Below are 19,660 nucleotides of genomic sequence, written 5' to 3'. Positions count from 1 at the left end.
ATTTGTTTTTCTAATTTTTAACCCTCAAAGCATAACATTCCTCAATTTCTCTTTAAACCTTTTAATATAGTGGAAAACAAATTATGTAGTATATTTAAGTGGTTTTTTACAGTAAACCGGTTATGGAGAAATTCAATAAATTATAAATTTTAAAATCCTATGTTATTCTTAACGAGAATAAGTAAACTGTTGTAGTTTGCTTGTTTATGGATATATTTCCATCAAACTTGGCAAACGTATTTACTTTAAACTAAGCGATTCACATTTTACTAAAAAAAACACACTTTATTACCCTCCCTGTAGCAGCAAACCTAGGTACTCGTTAAAAATAATGTTATTTAAAAGTTAAATAGATTTAATTGAAAATCCAATGAGTTAAATGGAAATTCGCTTAGTCTGCTGGCTTGCTGTGGCGGGGGTATTTTTATGGACTATTTAAATTCTTTATTCTTAAGGAAAAAGAAAGGTTTCCATCCTGATTCATCAACGGAGCAATATTTTTACACTACTGTAGCCTATATAGTGTTTTTGTACCATCTTACCTGTACTAATTGGGAAAATTATTGAATATACGAGGTAATCAAGACAATAACTCTTTATATGGAGGTTATATCGTCTGGATCTTATTTTTATTCGATTCAGCATAAAAAATAGCCCCAAAAACATGGGTCGCATGCCTATATTTCGTCAAAATATAATTTTCAGTTTTTCAAACTGATATTTCCCCCCCACCCCCCCAAAAACACCCTTCCACCTAAAATTTTTTTATGGACTGTTTAGATTCTTAATTCTTATGACAAAAGGAAAGTTTTCACCAAGTTTCATCAACGGACCAATTTTTTTGTTATTACATGCCTATTTTACCTGTACTATTAGTTCAAATTAGCTGTTTTCATAAATGCAAAAAATAATAGTGCTGCACCCTATTGGTAAATCTTATAACTTTAATGCTTTTGTATATGATAGAACCAACATTTTTAGTTGAAACAGCTGACTAAATTCTTTAATTCCCTTTAAATATGAACTAGCTGTACCCGCGGGCTTTGCCCCGTTTAACTTCATATGTGAGCTCGTTCGCATGGCTCAATCACGTCCTGGTTGAAGTTCGTTCGCTACGCTCACTCACCTTTAGGTTGGAGCTCGTTCGCTGCGCTCACACGTCCTGGTTGAAGTTCGTTCGCTACGCTCACTCACCTTTACGGTTGGAGCTCGTTCGCTGCGCTCACTTGAATTCAGGTTAGCTCGTTCGCTACGCTAACTCGCCTCCGAGTTGTAGTTCGTTCGCTACGCTCACTCACCTTTTGGCTGCAAATTAGCTGTTGTCATAAATTTAAAAAATAATAGTGCTGCACTCTGTTGGTAATCCTTGTAACTTTAATGCTATTGAACATCACAGAACAGAATCAACTTGTTTGATTGAAACAGCTGTTATGATTCATAATTTCATTTAAATATGAGTACTCATTAGGTTAACATGGGAAACTCCAGAGCCACTGGGGCGGAGCCCGAGAGTCCGATTTAGAATAAAAACCACTTAGTTTTCCTATTATTTAATGCCTAAAGAATCAGTGTACCAAATTTCAGCCTCCTAGGTAAGTGGGAAGTGGGAGAATTAGTGATGAGTGAGTGAGTCAGTCAGTCAGTGAGGGCTTTGCCTTTTATATATATAGATACTCATGGGGAACTAAAGAGCCACTGGGGCGGAGCCCGAAAGGATTTTTGAGATAATCGGGAATGTGAGCTATCATCATGCCAAATTTCAGCCAAATCCGTCCAGTAGTTAATGCGTGATTGAACTTCAAACAAACAAACAAACAAATAAACAAACAAACAAACAAACAAACACACAAACTTTCACATTTATAATATTAGTAAGATAACTGGTAAACTAAATTGTACCATGTTTGAACTTTGTGTGTTCCATAAAAATGCCAACCCAGTACCAAGGGCACTTGAGTATTCTGCTAGCTTAGTTATAAAAGACAAATTGCAGTCTATCATAATATTCCTTGCTATTAATATACCTACTTTGTAAACATTTATAAAATTTATTTATTACTGTTACTTATTTTTTAAACCATATGTCTGATATTGTTTAAATTATTGTAAACATTCAAGTCTTTAACAATCATGTAAAATTTTCCAGTTAATTTTGGTTTTATCAAGAAAACTCAAGATAAATTTTAAATATTACAAATACTTGTTTGGTAAGTAGAATTTTTATAGATAAAAAAAGTAAAACTTTATTATCAATACCGGTACATGCCTAAACCATGTTGTTGTGGGACATTGACAAGGGCTCCAAAGATATCTCTTATTTTTAAAATTACCTAAATTTAATTTCAGGTCAGCTCTAAACTGAATTTCTTATCTGTAATTTTAGTGAATATTCAATATGGGGAATAAGATATTACCGTAGGTCTCATTGTTGTAAGACCTAGACCCGGAACCAATTTATTTTTCGTTTTGAGGTGCCCAGAGGTCAAAACGCCATCCATTCAAGTTCATATATATAGTATATTTATATGTGTGTGTGTCCGTTAGCACTATAACTTAAGCAAAAAATGAAAGGATTTTGAAGAAACTTAATATAAACGTGTAAACCTACACATTTATTACATCAAACAAGTTCGGGAAACAGCACGATTGGACTATGGGAACGGGGTTTTATGGGGTAAAATATTTTTCCCCATTTTTGATCCTAAAAACATAAAATTTTGCAATTTCTTTCTAAACTGTAGAGCTATAGAGCTACCTATATTGCTAACTATAGGCCTAGAGCTTAAAAAAAAAAATAATTTAGTGTATTCAAGCATTGCTAACAGTTGCAGAAAGTATTCCAAAAAAGTTAAAATTTAAAATTCTCAGGTTATTTCTTATTGAGAATAAATAAACTGCCGTAGTTAGCTTGTTTATTGGTATATTTTAATGCAATTTGGCAAATTTCTTATTTCAAACTAATCTATCAATATTTCTATAAAGAAATACACATCATCATCCCTGTAGCAGAAACCTAGGCAAAAAATAAAGTAGTAATTTTATTGAAAGTAGGAAATAAATCTGACAACTTAAAGAGAATATGTTAGTGGAAATCCAGCCAGGTAAATGGAAATTTACTTAATAACTTCTTGAGCAGCATCTTACGGGTTACTAAATTACCTGAAAGTGCATAAGGAATAGGTTTTATGGGTAAAATCAAACTAAAATCAAGAATACATTTTTTAAAACCTTGTTGGCAAGATGTTCATTACGATACATGCTTTAAATGTTTTAAATCTTGAAAAGATAAAAATATTAAAAATATCTTTGTTAAATTCAGTATGCAATTTTAAAACGTCATAAGATAGCAAACAAACAAACAATTATTAAACTTTTTCTCACTATGGCAGGTATTTTTGCTGTTATAACTTTAATTACAAAAAAAGGATGAATTGTGAAATGCTATGAAAACTTTTACTTAGCATTTAACAGTTTCTATAAATAAATACAGGCTTACACATTTGCACCAAATTAAATCAAATTAAGGCGATTTTTACTCAAGTTATTGTGTGTGCTAATGCACACATAATGGATTATCTTTGGCCTTTGGGGACACCATGGCAAAAAAGTAAACTGGTACCTGGTCCAGGTGGGAAGATAAGATCTACGGTAATAGCTTAATCCCTATAGTACATTTACTAAAAGCATGAAATTTGGTTAGAATTTAGTTGTTAAAGTGTAATACCATAGATAAAACATACTCCCTTAGTAGATTTGTCATCTTTATGGAACAGTTGAAGCCAGTTTTATTGTTAGTTCTGTACGTCCAACTGTAGAGATCGTGTTCTGTTTACAATTTGTTTCTTGTTAAACCTCATATAACCAAATAAAACTATATAATCATAAACAATAACTGGTCTCCTAGTTATATAACCAAATAGTAACGCACAAATCATGAAAATAACCCTAAAATAATAGAAACAATATTTCGTCTACCCCAGCGATCAGTGGTGGACTTACATGAACTAGACACAAAAAACAAGCTTCAAAATTTGCAATGGGATGAGGAGTCTACTTAATAAATGGAAATATTTAAAACTATCAGAAAAATTATTTACAACCCAGGCAATATGCACTACATTTTTGAGACAATTAGTTCTGACAAGACTATTTACTTACCTATCTCTTGTCTTTGGCCAGTAAAAGTGAAAAGTCAACAAACATCAACAAACATTAGCTCCAGAATAAACAGATAGTAGCTCCAACTCAAATTACTAAGTAAACATTTATACATTTACATTACTTGCTGTGTGCCTGTTCTACAGCCTGGGATCTTGTAGTCAGTTGAAACATTATTCAGACCAACAGGTGGATTGCATATTAAAGTGTGAAGTTATCCAGATATGCTTGCAAACATATTGTAGGAATACTCACAATATTAAAAAACACAATATCTGACAGTTTCAAACAAAACCAAATGCTTTGCAATCAAGTGTCACCGGAATATAAATCTGTTTTGTTCTATTTTATAACCAAAGATTATCTTAACATTAAACTGGTCCTTGGGAAAACTACCGGTACCGGAGAGTCATCGACGAAATTTAGTTGTGGATAATTGAGTAGGTATGTCTACGTACCAATAAGATATGGACCACAGACCTATTGGTGATATGCTCCAGCGATAGCAGCGCAATGGTGGTGAGTCAAAACCGAAAGTGACACATTGGAAAAGCAATTGTTACAATCAAAACGAAATTGCAAAGATCCTCCAGGAGCGCAGCAACCCAACACACATCCAGTGTAGTTGTGATTTTTTACTTGTCACAACAGCATTTGAAACCGTGAGTGGAAACCTCGGTTGTAGGCTTTTGGCACGATGATTTAAAAATTCTTAAAAAAGTTTCCTAGTCCTGCACACATAACACTGATTCACCATCTTTTCCCCGGTTATCAAAACTCAAGTACAATTTGGTACACACATAATCTCCAGTTCCCGACCTGGACGATGGCTAGTTATTTAATTTAATTGACATATTATTGTACTTGGGATCAAGAAACTCCGTTATGTAAGCCACACAGTTATTAATCTCACTTGGTTTTGGATTTGCTTATAAATTTGATCGGAAATGGTCACAAAGTAAAAGAGAACCTGTGCGGTCCAATAAGCCGCACAGTAAATATATAACGTCTAGAGGAAAATGTTATGCTTAAATTTGAGTAATTCTAGTTACATCTTAGAGTTGTTTGAAAACTTGTTAGAAACTAATTTTAAATATCTCTATTTGCGTCGTCAAGGTTCATCTACATTATTTCTGCTCTCAGTTTTAACTGATAACTTCTAACGGATGCTAAACGCTCTGCTTCAATTTGAGTAACATGTTGCAACAGTTTTTCCAGCATTGAGAATTCAAGAAAACTGTTGTCCTACTGATAACCTGTGTTAAGTAATTAAAGTTGGGTCATTTTATTTCTTTGATTTAAGACATCCCCCTAGACTAAAGAATTTTCTTTGCAGAGAATCCTGAAAAGTGGGGTGATATTAACCTTTTGATGTGCTCCATTTTTTACCCACAAACTATGGGTTACCAACTGGACAGCCATAATCTGCTTTGAAAAGACTAAAGCAGCAACACAACGGAATGTTGGTTAATGTAATTTAATGTGTTGTCTGCCAGTCACAGTATCTATACCGATTTAGAACATTCTCACGTTGTTCAGTGGAGTTTCTCTTAATATATGTCCCAAAGTTTTGAAAGTATGGATTCATTTGTCGAAATAGGTTCGATAACTCTTGTAGCTATAAGATTTGGATAGCAATTTTAATTTTCTCTTTTTGAACAGCGTATATTATTTGCTCCTCCTGAATCATAACTTGACCGTAACTACTCGATCGTTGAATACATAAACACTAATTCCTTCACTTATGTTTGGTCTAAATATAAATAATAATGTTTGGTCTTTGCTACTAACACTTTCAATAGCAAATGAGTTTTTGAAACTTCTTACTAGAAATGTCTGGATTGTGTTGGTGAATTCAGTAAAAAAAACTTTGTATAAGTTTGCCCGAGGAACTGGCATCATAACCTAGAAGTAAACAATCCATTTGCGTTTTTTTATCAATTGAAGTAGAGCGAGTAATACAAATGTTTACAATAAAAACATAAGGTAAGGTAAATGCACCAGTAGCTGACAGTGCTCCAGACAGGGCCGATTTACCAAATAGGCACGGTAGGCACGTGCCTAGGGCGCGAGGCAATTGGATTTTTTGGGGGGCGCCAAAAAATTGAAAAATAAAAAAAATGGTGGTTGCATTTGCACAAGTATTTGCATGCGATCGCGGTAAACTTCTGTTAATCCTTCGCGGCCGTGTCCCGCGGTTGCGGCAAAATTGTGACTATTTTCTGCGGCCGTGTGGACATAATTATCGTCTCCCATGATCGCGGCAATATATGAACATATTCCGCGGTCGTAAATAGATTATCATCGTCTACCACGAATGAGGCAAAATTAAGATATTTTCCCGTGGTCGTGTGGACATTATCATCGTCTTGCGCGATCGCGAGCAAATTCTCATCACTACTCGCGGCCGTAAAGACATCATTATATTGTCCCCCGTGGTCGTTTTGACATAGTAATCGCCTCCCGTGATTGCGGCAAAATGGTAATCATCTCCCGCGCTCTTGTGGAGATCATCACCGTCTTCTGCAAATGAGGCAAAACTCTGACCTTTTCCCGCGATCGAGTGGACATTATCATATTCTTACGCGATCGCAATAAAGCCCTCGTGGCCGTGAAGACATCTTTATATCGTCCCCCGTAGTCGTGTTGACATAGTAATCGCCTCCCGTGATTGCGGCAAAATAGTAATCATCTCCCGCGGCCATGTGGAGATCATCGTCTTCTGTGAATAGCAAAATTCTGGTCCTTTCCTGCGGTCATGATCATCGCTTTGCACGATCATCCCTCTCGTATCATTATTGTATCTCCCGCAGTCCTGTAGCTATGGTAATCCTCCCCGCGGTCGTGAAAACGTCGTAATCGCCTCCCGCGGTCGTGAAAACGTCGTAATCGCCTCCCGCGGTTGCGGCAAAATGTTAATAATATCCCGCAGTTGTGTGGAGATAATCATCGTCTTCCGCGATCGCGGCCAAATTCTTGCTGTTTCCTGCGGTCAGACATTACCATGGTCTTCCGTGATCAGAATATCCGGCAATATTCTGATCATCCCTCGTGACTCTGTAGATAGCGTCATCGCCTTTTGGGATGGCGGACAGTTCTGATCATCCTTCGCGGCCTTGTGGAGACATTTTTTCGTCTCCCGCGGTCACGGAAACGTCACTGTTGTCATACGCGATCGTGATCAATTGAAAATTCCAGGTAGAAATACAAATTTCATGCATACTTCCCGGTTAAAAAAACTCACGCATAATTCACAGATTTCCCAGTTTTCCCGGTTGGTGGACACCCTGTTATATATTGAAAAGGGGCGCTACTATTAGTTGTGCCTAGGGCGCTGACAGGGTCAAAAACGGGCCTGGCTCCAGAAGCTGACAGTTTGAGTTTCTTTACATTATAATGTGGTCTCTTAAAAATATTTACACATGATTGAATTGTTAGAAGAACATACGGTATGTTTATTCTTGACTTTTTAACAAACAAATCAGTGAAATTTAGCCCACACTCACTGAATGGTGTTGGTTTGAAAGAGACCCTGTCTGTACACATCACATTTAGTCGATTTCCTTAATGAAATTGTTAAGAAGGTAAGTTTGGTTTTTTGTCATTTCGCTAAATTTCTTAAATAGTATTAATGATTAGGCTCATTATTTTTATCAATTATACCTTTGTTGACAATTCCATAATAAAATTGGGGTGTTAGGGGTTTTGGATTTAAAATGATATCAATGTCAGGCTTTAGTACACAAAAGCTATACAAGTTCCACTAGCTGACAGATATTTGCTACTTGCACAATATTAAATTGGTTTTACCCATCAAAATTTGCTTGCTATTTATAATTTATGTGATCTCAACCACACCTTAAAATGTCATTATAATAAAGAAATAAGACCCCATAACTACTTTTAGCGAATTTCCCTATTGGAAATAGAGCTATTACCGTAGGTCTCATGGTAATTTTTAATTAATTTTTTTTTATGTAAATATTTTTTATTTTAAAATATGTAAAATAAATTTTCTAAATAACGTTTTAAATGATTTTATAATTTAATTATTAAGTTAGATTTTATTTGACTTATTGAGCGAAGCTCTTATACGTTGACTTTTATGCATTTCGTAATACGCAAACTCCTCCTAAACGGCTGAATCAATCGGTTTAAAATTTTGCATGGTGATAAAGACCATATCGGTGAGTGCCAACATCTACCTATATGGCGTTAAAAAAGTCTCTCAGGAATCCGCCCCGCTGGGTCTCAAAGTTTCAATGTAATCCTTATGGAAGCAGTATTTGACACATAAACAAAGATATATGATCAGCTGTTGACTCTTGAATGCAGTAGATAAATAAATAGCTGATAGCATTATTCCACAGATATTAGAACATAAACGGTGGCATGGATCATAAATATAATCAAATGACGACACTAGCTTGAAGTCCGTGACGTAGGAAGTGGTGAAGGAAGTAGTAAATGTAAAGAGTCTGGAGTGTGGAAACAACTGTGACGATTAGATTTAGGTAGGTATCTGCATTCCTAAAATTCTATGGGAAGGGAGGAAAACGGGTCCGTGACGTAGGAAGTGGTGAAGGAAGTAGTCAAGGCGAGCTGCCCAGAGTGTGGGAACTGTTTATGACGATTAGATTAAGGTATCTGCAATCCTAAAATGCTATGGGAAGTGAGGAAAACGGGTCCGCGACGTAGGAAAGGGTGAAGGAAGTAGTCAAGGTGAGCTCTCCAGGGTGCGGGAACTGTTTATTACAATTAGATTAAGGTATCTTCAATCCTAAAATGCTATGGGAAGGGAAGGAAACAGGTCCGCGACGTAGGAAAACGTGAAGGAAGTAGTAAAGGCGAGCTGTCCGGAGTGTGGAAACTGTTTATGACGATTTGATTTAGGTATCTGCATTCCTAGATTCTATGGGAAGGGAGGAAAACGGGTCCACGACGTAGGAAGTGGTGAAGGAAGTGGTCAAGGCGAGCTGTCCGGAATGTGGGAACTGTTTATGACGATTAGATTAAGGTATCTGCAATCCTAAAATGCTATGGGAAGGGAGGAAAACAGGTCCAGGACGTAGGAAGTGGTAAAAAATAGTCAAGGCGAGCTGTCCGGAGTGTGGAAATGGTTTATGACTATTAGATTAAGGTATCTGCAATCCTAAAATTCTATGGGAAGTGAGGAAAACGGGTCCGCGACGTAGGAAGTGGTGAAGGAAGTAGTCAAGGTGAGCTCTCCGGAGTGTAGGAACTGTTTATGACAATTAGATTAAGGATCTTCAATACTAAAATGCTATTGGAAGGGAAGGAAACAGGTCCGCGACGTAGGAAATGGTGAGGGAAGTAGTAAAGGCGAGCTGTTCGGAATATGGGATCTGTTTATGACCATTAGATTAAGGTATTTGCAATCCTAAAATGGTATGGGAAGGGAGGAAAACAGGTTTGCCAAGTAGGAAGTGGTGAATGAAATCGTCAAAGCGAGCTGTCCGGAGTGTGGAAACTGTTTATGACTATTAGATTAAGATATCTACAATCCTATAATGCAATGGGACGGGAGGAAAACAGTACCGCGATGTACGAAGAGGTGAAGGAAGTAGTCAAGGTGAGCTGTCCGGATTGTGGGAACTTTTTATGACAATTAGATTAAGGATCTTCAATCCTAAAATGCTATTGGATGGGAAGGAAACAGGTCCAGGACGTAGGAAGTGGTAAAAAATAGTCAAGGCGAGCTGTCCGGAGTGTGGAAATGGTTTATGACGATTAGATTAAGGTATCTGCAATCCTAAAATTCTATGGGAAGTGAGGAAAACGGGTCCGCGACGTAGGAAGTGGTGAAGGAAGTAGTCAAGGTGAGCTCTCCGGAGTGTGGGAACTTTTTATGACAATTAGATTAAGGATCTTCAATCCTAAAATGCTATTGAATGGGAAGGAAACAGGTCCGCGACGTAGGAAATGGTGAAGGAAGTAGTAAAGGCGAGCTGTTCGGAATATGGGATCTGTTTATGACCATTAGATTAAGGTATTTGCAATCCTAAAATGGTATGGGAAGGGGGGAAAACGGGTCCACGACGTAGGAAGTGGTGAAGGAAATCGTCAAGGCGAGCTGTCCGGAGTGTGGAAACTGTTTATGACTATTAGATTAAGGTATCTACAATCCTAAAATGCTATGGAACGGGAGGAAAACAGGTCCGCGATGTACGAAGTGGTGAAGGAAGTAGTCAAGGCGAGCTGTCCGGATTGTTGGATCTGTTTATGACCAATAGATAAAGGTATTTGCATTCCAATAACGCTATGGGAAGGGAGCCAAACATGTCCGTGACGTGGGAAGTAATGAAGGAAGCAGTAAAGGCGAGTTTTTCGGAGTGTGGGAACTGTTTGTGACGATTAGATTAAGGTATCTTGGTATCTACAATCTTAAAATTCTATGGGAAGAGAGGGACAGGTCTGCGACGTAAGAAGAGGTGAAGGAAGTAGTAAGGTGAGTAGTGTGGAGTTTGGGAACTGGAAACCATTGTAGCAGTTAGATTAATGTATCTGCAATGCTGAAATGCTACGAGAAGGGATGGAAGCATGTCCACGACATATAAAATGGTGAAAAAAGTAGTAAAGGCTAGCAGTGCGGAGTCTGGGCATTGTTTGTGGCAATTAGATGAACGTATCTTAAATACTAAAATGCTATGGAAAGTGATGAAAACAGGTCCACGATGTAGGAAGTGGCTTTGGAAGTAGTAAAGTATGAACATATTGTGAGAATTGTCTGTGGCAGTTAGATTATTGTATCTTCAATCCTAAAATGCTATGAGAAGGGAAGGAAACAGGTCTATGACGTAGGAAATGTTGAAGGAAGTAGTAAGGCTTGCAGTGCAGAGTGTGGGAACTGTCTTTGGCAATTAAAATTAATGTATCTGCAATCCTAAAATGCTATGGGAAGAGAGGGAAAGAGCTCCACTACGTAGGGGGTGGTGAAGGAAGTAGTAAAGGCGGGCAGTGTTGAGTGTGGGAATGGATTAATCTGCAAATGAATTCATTTTAATTTAATTTAATTTTAATTTATTTTTTATGATTTTTTAAATTTATCTGCAAAGGAAATAATGCTATGGGAAGAGAGACTGTAGGTTAACATGATTATGAAGCACGAATCGTTACATATTTCGATACGTATTCAATCGTTTACAATAGAAATTTACAACTGAGTTGACAACAGCTGAGTTTTACTCCACAGAGGCTAAAAACTAATTTTATCCCCTAAAGAGTGAAAATGCTACTTTAGACCCGCAACTAAAATATAACTATATATAACACACGCACCAATGACGACTGTTTTTACTGCAGTATGACAAAAACAATATAATATGAACCTTGATGACTCCGCTCAATTTTGTGGATGCATCTGCGAACGCCACCTAGTAAATTATAAAACCCTTAGGTTTAGCAGCTATTACATTTTTAGTACTAGTGTCAGCTACTGGAACAACTGACAGTCAGCTACTGGTACAAGCACTTTTTTCACTGTCAGCCACTGGAACACGTACAAAGGTTGAATTAAGTTTAAAAATGTATAAAATATATTTAAAAACCCCTTTTTTATGACAAATTTGAAAACTACACTAAATTTAGAATCACATAAAATCCGTAATATCTCTTTAGTTCCTATTTATTCAAAACCACGGATTATTAAGTGCGTATAGTTTCTTATACTGTCAGCTACTGGTGTGTTTACCTTATGTCAAGATTAGGTATAATCTTACTACTTGAACTAAGATAAAATCAAGTTCTCCTCCAGTTTTCAATATTTCTTCTTAGAACTCGAGGCATTTTCTGTTCTTCCAACAAAACTGATTAACTGTTTAACTTGGTCTTAACCTACTGATTATTACAATAACATTAATATTTACTCCCAAAAAATAATGAGTTTCTTTTTATAAACAGCTGTTCTTTGTTTTTAAATTTGTTTTAAGTATTTCTTATGGGGAAAACCTGACCTTTTAGAGGATCTCACACCCTTAAGGGTAGGACTTTTTATATTCTAAAACCTTATTGCAAAACTACATATTGAGACAAATCTTTTGACACCTTAAACGTTGAAATTGGTCCACAAATAAGGGAGGAGTTGTGTTCACAAAAAACTGCTTCACATATTGTATATATATATACAGGGTGAGTTTTAATTGTCCCCCCCCCCAACTTTTTTCTACGTTTTTTCAAATATCAATCCCAGACCACGTCCAAACATTGTTGGGTAGTAAGTACTTCATTTTGACAAGGTGGTCATTTCCGGCCGCCATCTTGGATCCGCCATATTGGATGCAAAATATTTTTTTCAAATGTAAAGGTGGGGTTGTGATCCATGATTTCCAACTAGATTTTTGCCCTGATTACAATGCCACAAACTGTTTTTAAAAATCTTGATTCATTCCAAAGTTATGAGGGATTTTTAAAACTTTATTTTTAGCCCAATTTAACATTGTGCATGTACAAACTAAGACCATAATCTCAAAATAGTGCTAGATAAAGATAAGTATACACTACCAGTTATTGTCGACCTATTTTCACTTGGTTATGACTGATGAATTTTTTTTTGCCGCCATCTTGGATCCGCCATTTTGAAATGGGATAAATTATTTTCAATATTGAAGGGTGTGTTGTGACCCATCATTTCGAACTACTTTTTTAAGCTAAACTCAATGCCGCAATCCATTTTTTGTTATCAAGTTTTGTTTATGAAATATTGCAATTGTTTTGTTAAAAATGTTAATATTTCAAAATCAAAATATGAAAATGAAAAATGGATCATGGAATTGAGTTCAGCTTAAAAAAGTAATCCGAAATGATGGGTCACAACACACCCTTCATATTGAAAATAATTTATCACATTTCAAAATGGCGGATCCAAGATGGCGGCCGAAAAAAATACATCAGTCATAACCAAGTGAAAATATGTTGGCAAGGACTGGTAGTGTATACTTATCTTTATCTAGCACTATTTTGAGATTATGGTCTTAGTTTGTAAATGCACAATGTTAAAATGGGCTAAAAATAAAAATTTAAAAAGTCCTCATAACTTTGGAATGAATCAAGATTTTTTTTAACGGTTTGCGGCATTGTAATCAGGGTAAAAATCTAGTTTGGAATAATGGGTCACAACCCAACCTTTACATTTGAAAAAATTATTTTGCATCCAATATGGCGGATCCAAGATGGCGGCCGGAAATGACCACCTTGTCAAAATGAAGTACTTACTACCCAACAATGTTTGGAAGGGGTCTGGGATTGATATTTGAAAAAATGTAGAAAAAAGTTGGGGGGGGGGACAATTAAAACTCACCTGTATATTAATAGGCAAGCATATTTCTTTAAAACCCTTTTTCTCAGCTTGTGTGCATCACAGGGAAAATATACGCATACTGTGGGAAAGATATTTTCCTGTAGATGTACAGAATCAGAATCCCCAAATTTAAAATAAAATAAAAAACACAAAAAATGAATTTAAAATTAAAAAAATTAACATATGGGCCTTATGGGTCTTTAGTGCAGTAGAAATAGGGTTTGAGGTGGAACTAATTGCAACAGAAATTATTCCAGTTAGAAATGGTAGGTAATACACTTTTAAAAAACATACTAAAAATATACATTTGTACTGTTACGCAAAATACGGTTTTTTGGTCGCCATTTAAAAAAGTGTAAAATTTTAAATTATTGTTAAAAAATCTGGTTAAGTATCAAATTATAGAACATTTTCATGCTGGAAAAGAATATAATGGTTGAATTTAAAATATACTGTTAACGGTGATGCACTATGGGCGAAAAAAGGTGCGTTTAAAAACGTGGCATTTGAAAAGTTTTTTATTTATAAGTTATTTTATACTTTTAAAATTTGTTTTTTTCATTTTTGACCCTTAAAACGTAAAATTTCCTAATTTCTCTCTAGACCTTTTTAAAGAGCTTAAAAACAATAGTTAAGTATATCAAAGGGGTTTTGTACGATTATTGGTGACGGGGAATATTCAAAAAATTGGAAATTTGAAATCCCCATGTTATTCTTATGGAGAATATGGTAAAAAGTTGTAGTTTCCTTGTTTATGGATATATTTTGATAAAACTTTAAAGATTTATTTATTTTATACTAAACAATTAATATATGTTACTAAAAACACACTTAATTGGTTTCAGGTTATGAAATCCATACACCACTTTACTCACTAATATTTGGTACATATTAAGCTCATAACATTAGAATCACACACTTAACATAAGAAACACACTTTAAACACAAATGCAATTTGTTAACAACAATATTTAATCAAAGAAAATTTAATTAAATAACAATATACCTAACAATAAGCTGTTAAATTATCAACTCATTTTTCGTATGGTTAGATTATGCATACTGGTAAATCAATTATTGCCATCTATAAAAATAATTGGTTTTTCTTTTCCAAGTCGGGTTAGCTCTTCTACAAGACCGATTTTCATAATTTTGGCCTTAAGCCGGGTTTACACTATGTAGCTAAACCTGCTACATTGCAGATTTGTGTAACATCTAGCAATGTAATATAACATTTGCTAGAAGTAGAAAAAGTAACTTTACAAAAGTGCTATATAACACTGCTATATGTAGCAGATCCTGCTATATATAGCTAAAATTGTGCTATCCATCAGGAGTCGGTAAATATCAAAAGAAATACGTGCTACATCTAACATTGCCATATGTAGCAATGATATACATATATTTTCGTCTAGCATCTGCTATATGTAGCGCTGAACGGTTTTGCTCAGCGATCTTTGTTTAGAATGGATGGACTGGAAACGGAAAGTGGCAGTGCCCTAGGATCGGGATGATATTATCGGGGCTATTGATATTATAAACTTAATTGAACTGTTCCGTGGACAACCGGCGTTGTGATCATACGTAAAACGTTTTTGAAGTTACCGTCGCCTTATTTAGCGTTTTAATTATGGATTGTCAGGGTATTCATAATCATTAAGGTCCCGTAATAAATCTGCTACACTGTACTTATTTCTTGAAGCAAGAAGCGGTCAAACCTAAAACTTGCTAAAATCTTCGCTCCTGTCTGTCTCTCTCTCTGACTTCCAAGATCACCACGATAGCTGCCACAAACAGTCTCTTCAGCGCACATTTCGATACGGAATGCGAATGAGGTTGTGTTACATATAACATATAGCACGAGCACCAGAATCACTAAAATTGTTTGTAAATTTGTCATACAGCAAAAGTTATAAAGCAATGTTATATAGCAAAAGTTATATAGCAGTTTTTGCTACGTAGTGTAAAATCGGCTTTAAACTAAAGCTATAGACACACCATAGATTTGCTATTAAGCATCAGCACTCATTTTGACGTATATTTGAGCTATGCACAAACTGCCTCACTGTACATTACTTACGGGAGTTAAATTTGTTTTTTTTTCGAATTCGTTTGGCTCTTCTACCAGACCGATTTTAATAATTTTGGTCTCAAAGCTATGCAAGCACATATTTATCATAATTAATCTATCAAATGTATCTACGAAAACAATTAAATTGGATTTTTTTCAATTTTTACTTCAATTAAAAATGTTTTTCAGCAGTTACATTATCCTATATCTTTTTATCTAAAAATCTTCAGTGAAATACCAGATTCCATTGGAATTATTGATTATTGAGATTGGACGTACCTAAAGCACACTGCTAAATTATAAACGACCCAAATTGTTTAAAAATGGAGTTATCTATCATCGATTTATAGTTAAAAGATCTTACTTGCAAACTCAACAGTACCTAAGCTAATTGTCGACGTTGACGGGTTTCATCTAGCAAATCTTAAAAAATCAAACTTTAATAATTATTTGAAAATCTACACGAATTCCTTTCCAATGACCCATTAGGTTATAAAATCGGTCCAGTAGAACTCTAGATTTAGTTGTACAAAGATGTTTAAAACTATGAATTACTAGATTTAATTGAAAATCAATTAAGACAAATAGAAATTTGTTTAGTCTGCAGGTTTGCTGCGGCGGGGGTGTTTTGTACTACGATTGTATTTCTAAATAGTGCTTATAACCACTATTATAACATTTTTCAGCATTAAATTTCCTATAATTTGATACCCAAAAAGTTATTTTTATGAATATTAAAATTTTTACACTTTTTTCAAGATGGCGGCCAAAAAACGTATTTTGCGCCACAGTACGGATGTATATTTTTAGTATGTTGATTAGAAGCATACTACCTACCATTCACAGCAAGAATCATTTGTGTTGCAATTAGTTCCACCTTAAGTTATATTTTCGATTATTTCTACTGCACTACTTATGCTGGTTACGAAATAACAACAAAATATATACAGAAAATCGAAGCAAATGTAAGAAATTACAATCCCATGTTTATTTACAGCGAGGGGTAAAAATAGAGAGGTTTTTACAATAGAGATTTTTTAGGTCGAGTTTTCGATCATGGAAACTATAAATCATATAATTTTTTTATAATTATACTATACAAGAATTATACTCCTATTATTGGTTTTATTCCTATTTTTATTTTTTAATATCCGTTAGGCGTTCAATGTAATTTATAGTTCTAACATGCTTGGTAATAATGTGGTTTGCTTTTAAATGTGATGAAATGATGATGTAAAATAATTTAATCTATAAGTATAAAAGAGGATGTTTGTATATATATATATATATATTTGTTTGGCAGTGATAAACTCAGACACCGCTGAACCGATTGCCACGAAACTTGGTACATACGTGTAGAATTTCATGGAATAGGTTTATACACCATCAATTTCGTGATCCGTCCAATAGGCTCCGCCCAAGTGGCTCTGGAGTTTCCCATGTTAACCTTATGAGAAATGGAATTAATGAATCTTAACAGCTGTTTCAATTAAACAAGTTGGTTCTGTTCTATGATGTTCAATAGCATTAAAGTTACAAGGATTACCAACAGGGTGTAGCACTATTATTTCTTTTACATTTATGACAACAGCTAATTTGCAACCAAAAGGTGAGTGAGCATAGCGAACAAACTTCAACCTTGAGGCGGGTTAGCGTAGTGAACGAGCTAACCTGAAGGCAAGTGAGCGCAGCGAACGAGCTCCAACCTAAAGGTGAGTGAGCGTAGCGAACGAGCTCCAACATAAAGGTGAGTGAGCATAGCGAACGAACTTCAACCAGGACGTGATTGAGCCATGCGAACGAGATCATCTTGAAAATTAAGAAGTTAAACGGGGCAAAGCCCGCAGGTTACAGCTTGTCAAATAGTAAAAGTAATAATGTTGAAAAGTAGGCTATATAATACAGTACTGCTGACCAAACACTTTTAGATTTTACAATAATGTTCAAATCTTACTATATGCGTAAATCAACTTATCATGTTTAATTTTTTTTCAAAACGTACGGTTATCATGTAGGTGTATATTTTATTGTAGCATTAATAGTTGACAGTGCTAATCAGTACAATTTATTCCAGGAACTCAAGACAGGCTCAAGATTATTGAAGCAAAATTTTAAAATGTGAAGACATCACTATACTTTATAAATATTATTCCTCAGAAGAACTTATTAGGGAAAAATAAAAAAATGGCGCAAGCTCAGAGCAGCCAGTTATCATTGTATGTCAAACAACTTCTTCATCTGCTTGGTTCACTTGAAACCATTCTGAACTCTGACCCACAAGGCAATAAGCTAGAAACTGAGAGGTCCTTGGCACCTGTACCAACCAAGAGTTGCCAGTTACCATCATCAGATAGAATCCCACTACCGAAACCATTCGATTCATGGGTATCACCTCCTGATGGCGAGTGGATTATAAATCATACAGGGCATGCAGTCTTAGTTCCTTTCCTAAAAAGTCCACTTTATGGGACATGGTTTATGAACTCTTCAGGCAACCCAGAATTTTTACCCGATGGAAGACAACTTCTTCCCCTTCCTCAGGGAGGAAAATGGACCATCTCATCTAGTGGAAGGCCTGAGTGGGTTGTTACACAAAACCCTACAATTACAACTGAAGAACAAACCACTCCCCCTCCTGGCGAGTGGATTATAAATCATACAGGTTATGCAATCTTAGTTCCTTTCCAAAAAATGAGGCTTTTTGGGACATGGTTTATGAACACTTCAGGCAAACCAGAATTTTTACCCGATGGAAAAATATTTCCTTCACTTCCTCAGGGAGGAAAATGGACCATCTCATCTAGTGGAAGGCCTGAGTGGGTTGTTACACAAAACCCTACATGTACAACTGAAGAACAAACCACTCCCCCTCCTGGCGAGTGGACTATAAATCATACAGGGTATGCAATCTTAGTTCCTTTCCAAAAAATGAGGCTTTTTGGGACATGGTTTATGAACACTTCAGGCAAACCAGAATTTTTACCCGATGGAAAAATATTTCCTTCACTCCCTCAGGGAGGAAAATGGACCATCTCATCTAGTGGAAGGCCTGAGTGGGTTGTTACACAAAACCCTACATGTACAACTGAAAAACAAACCACTCCCCCTCCTGGCGAGTGGACTATAAATCATACAGGGTATGCAATCTTAGTTCCTTTCCAAAAAATGAGGCTTTTTGGGACATGGTTTATGAACACTTCAGGCAAACCAGAATTTTTACCCGATGGAAAAATATTTCCTTCACTTCCTCAGGGAGGAAAATGGACCATCTCATCTAGTGGAAGGCCTGAGTGGGTTGTTACACAAAACCCTACATGTACAACTGAAGAACAAACCACTCCCCCTCCTGGCGAGTGGACTATAAATCATACAGGGTATGCAATCTTAGTTCCTTTCCAAAAAATGAGGCTTTTTGGGACATGGTTTATGAACACTTCAGGCAAACCAGAATTTATACCCGATGGAAAAATATTTCCTTCACTTCCTCAGGGAGGAAAATGGACCATCTCATCTAGTGGAAGGCCTGAGTGGGTGGTTACACAAAACCCTACAATTACAACTGAAGAACAAACCACTCCCCCTCCTGGCGAGTGGACTATAAATCATACAGGGTATGCAATCTTAGTTCCTTTCCAAAAAATGAGGCTTTTTGGACATGGTTTATGAACACTTCAGCAAACCAGAATTTTTACCCGATGGAAAAATATTTCCTTCACTTCCTCAGGGAGGAAAATGGACCATCTCATCTAGTGGAAGGCCTGAGTGGGTTGTTACACAAAACCCTACAGTTACAACTGAAGAACAAACCACTCCACCTCCCTGGCGAGTGGACTATAAATCATACAGGGTATGCAATCTTAGTTCCTTTCCAAAAAATGAGGCTTTTTGGGACATGGTTTATGAACACTTCAGGCAAACCAGAATTTTTACCCGATGGAAAAATATTTCCTTCACTTCCTCAGGGAGGAAAATGGACCATCTCATCTAGTGGAAGGCCTGAGTGGGTTGTTACACAAAACCTACAATTACAACTGAAGAACAAACCACTCCCCCTCCTGGCGAGTGGACTATAAATCATACAGGGTATGCAATCTTAGTTCCTTTCCAAAAAATGA

At 36.0% G+C, this 19,660-nt stretch overlaps 1 protein-coding gene across 1 annotated transcript; it reads left to right on the top strand.

The window, feature by feature from the left end:
- The first annotated feature begins 2,106 nt into the window (after positions 1-2,106).
- On the top strand, positions 2,107-19,211 carry LOC128982569 (uncharacterized). The gene is made up of 2 exons (XM_054401525.1): positions 2,107-2,207; positions 17,620-19,211. The coding sequence occupies exon 2, from the start codon at positions 17,730-17,732 to the stop codon at positions 19,209-19,211; it is 1,482 nt and encodes a 493-aa protein (XP_054257500.1). The 5' UTR covers positions 2,107-2,207; positions 17,620-17,729.
- Positions 19,212-19,660: the final 449 nt, after the last annotated feature.

This window comes from Macrosteles quadrilineatus, unplaced genomic scaffold (assembly GCF_028750875.1).
Source record: "Macrosteles quadrilineatus isolate MER2022 unplaced genomic scaffold, UCM_ALF_1.0 Scaffold_601__1_contigs__length_44869, whole genome shotgun sequence".
In the NCBI taxonomy this organism is placed as follows: Eukaryota; Metazoa; Arthropoda; class Insecta; order Hemiptera; family Cicadellidae; genus Macrosteles; species Macrosteles quadrilineatus.
This window is presented reverse-complemented; position numbering and strand designations above follow the sequence as displayed.

Coding starts and splice junctions, on each gene's coding strand:
- LOC128982569 (XM_054401525.1), top strand. CDS start 17,730: ATGGCGCAAGCTCAGAGCAGCCAGTTATCATTGTATGTCAAACAACTT.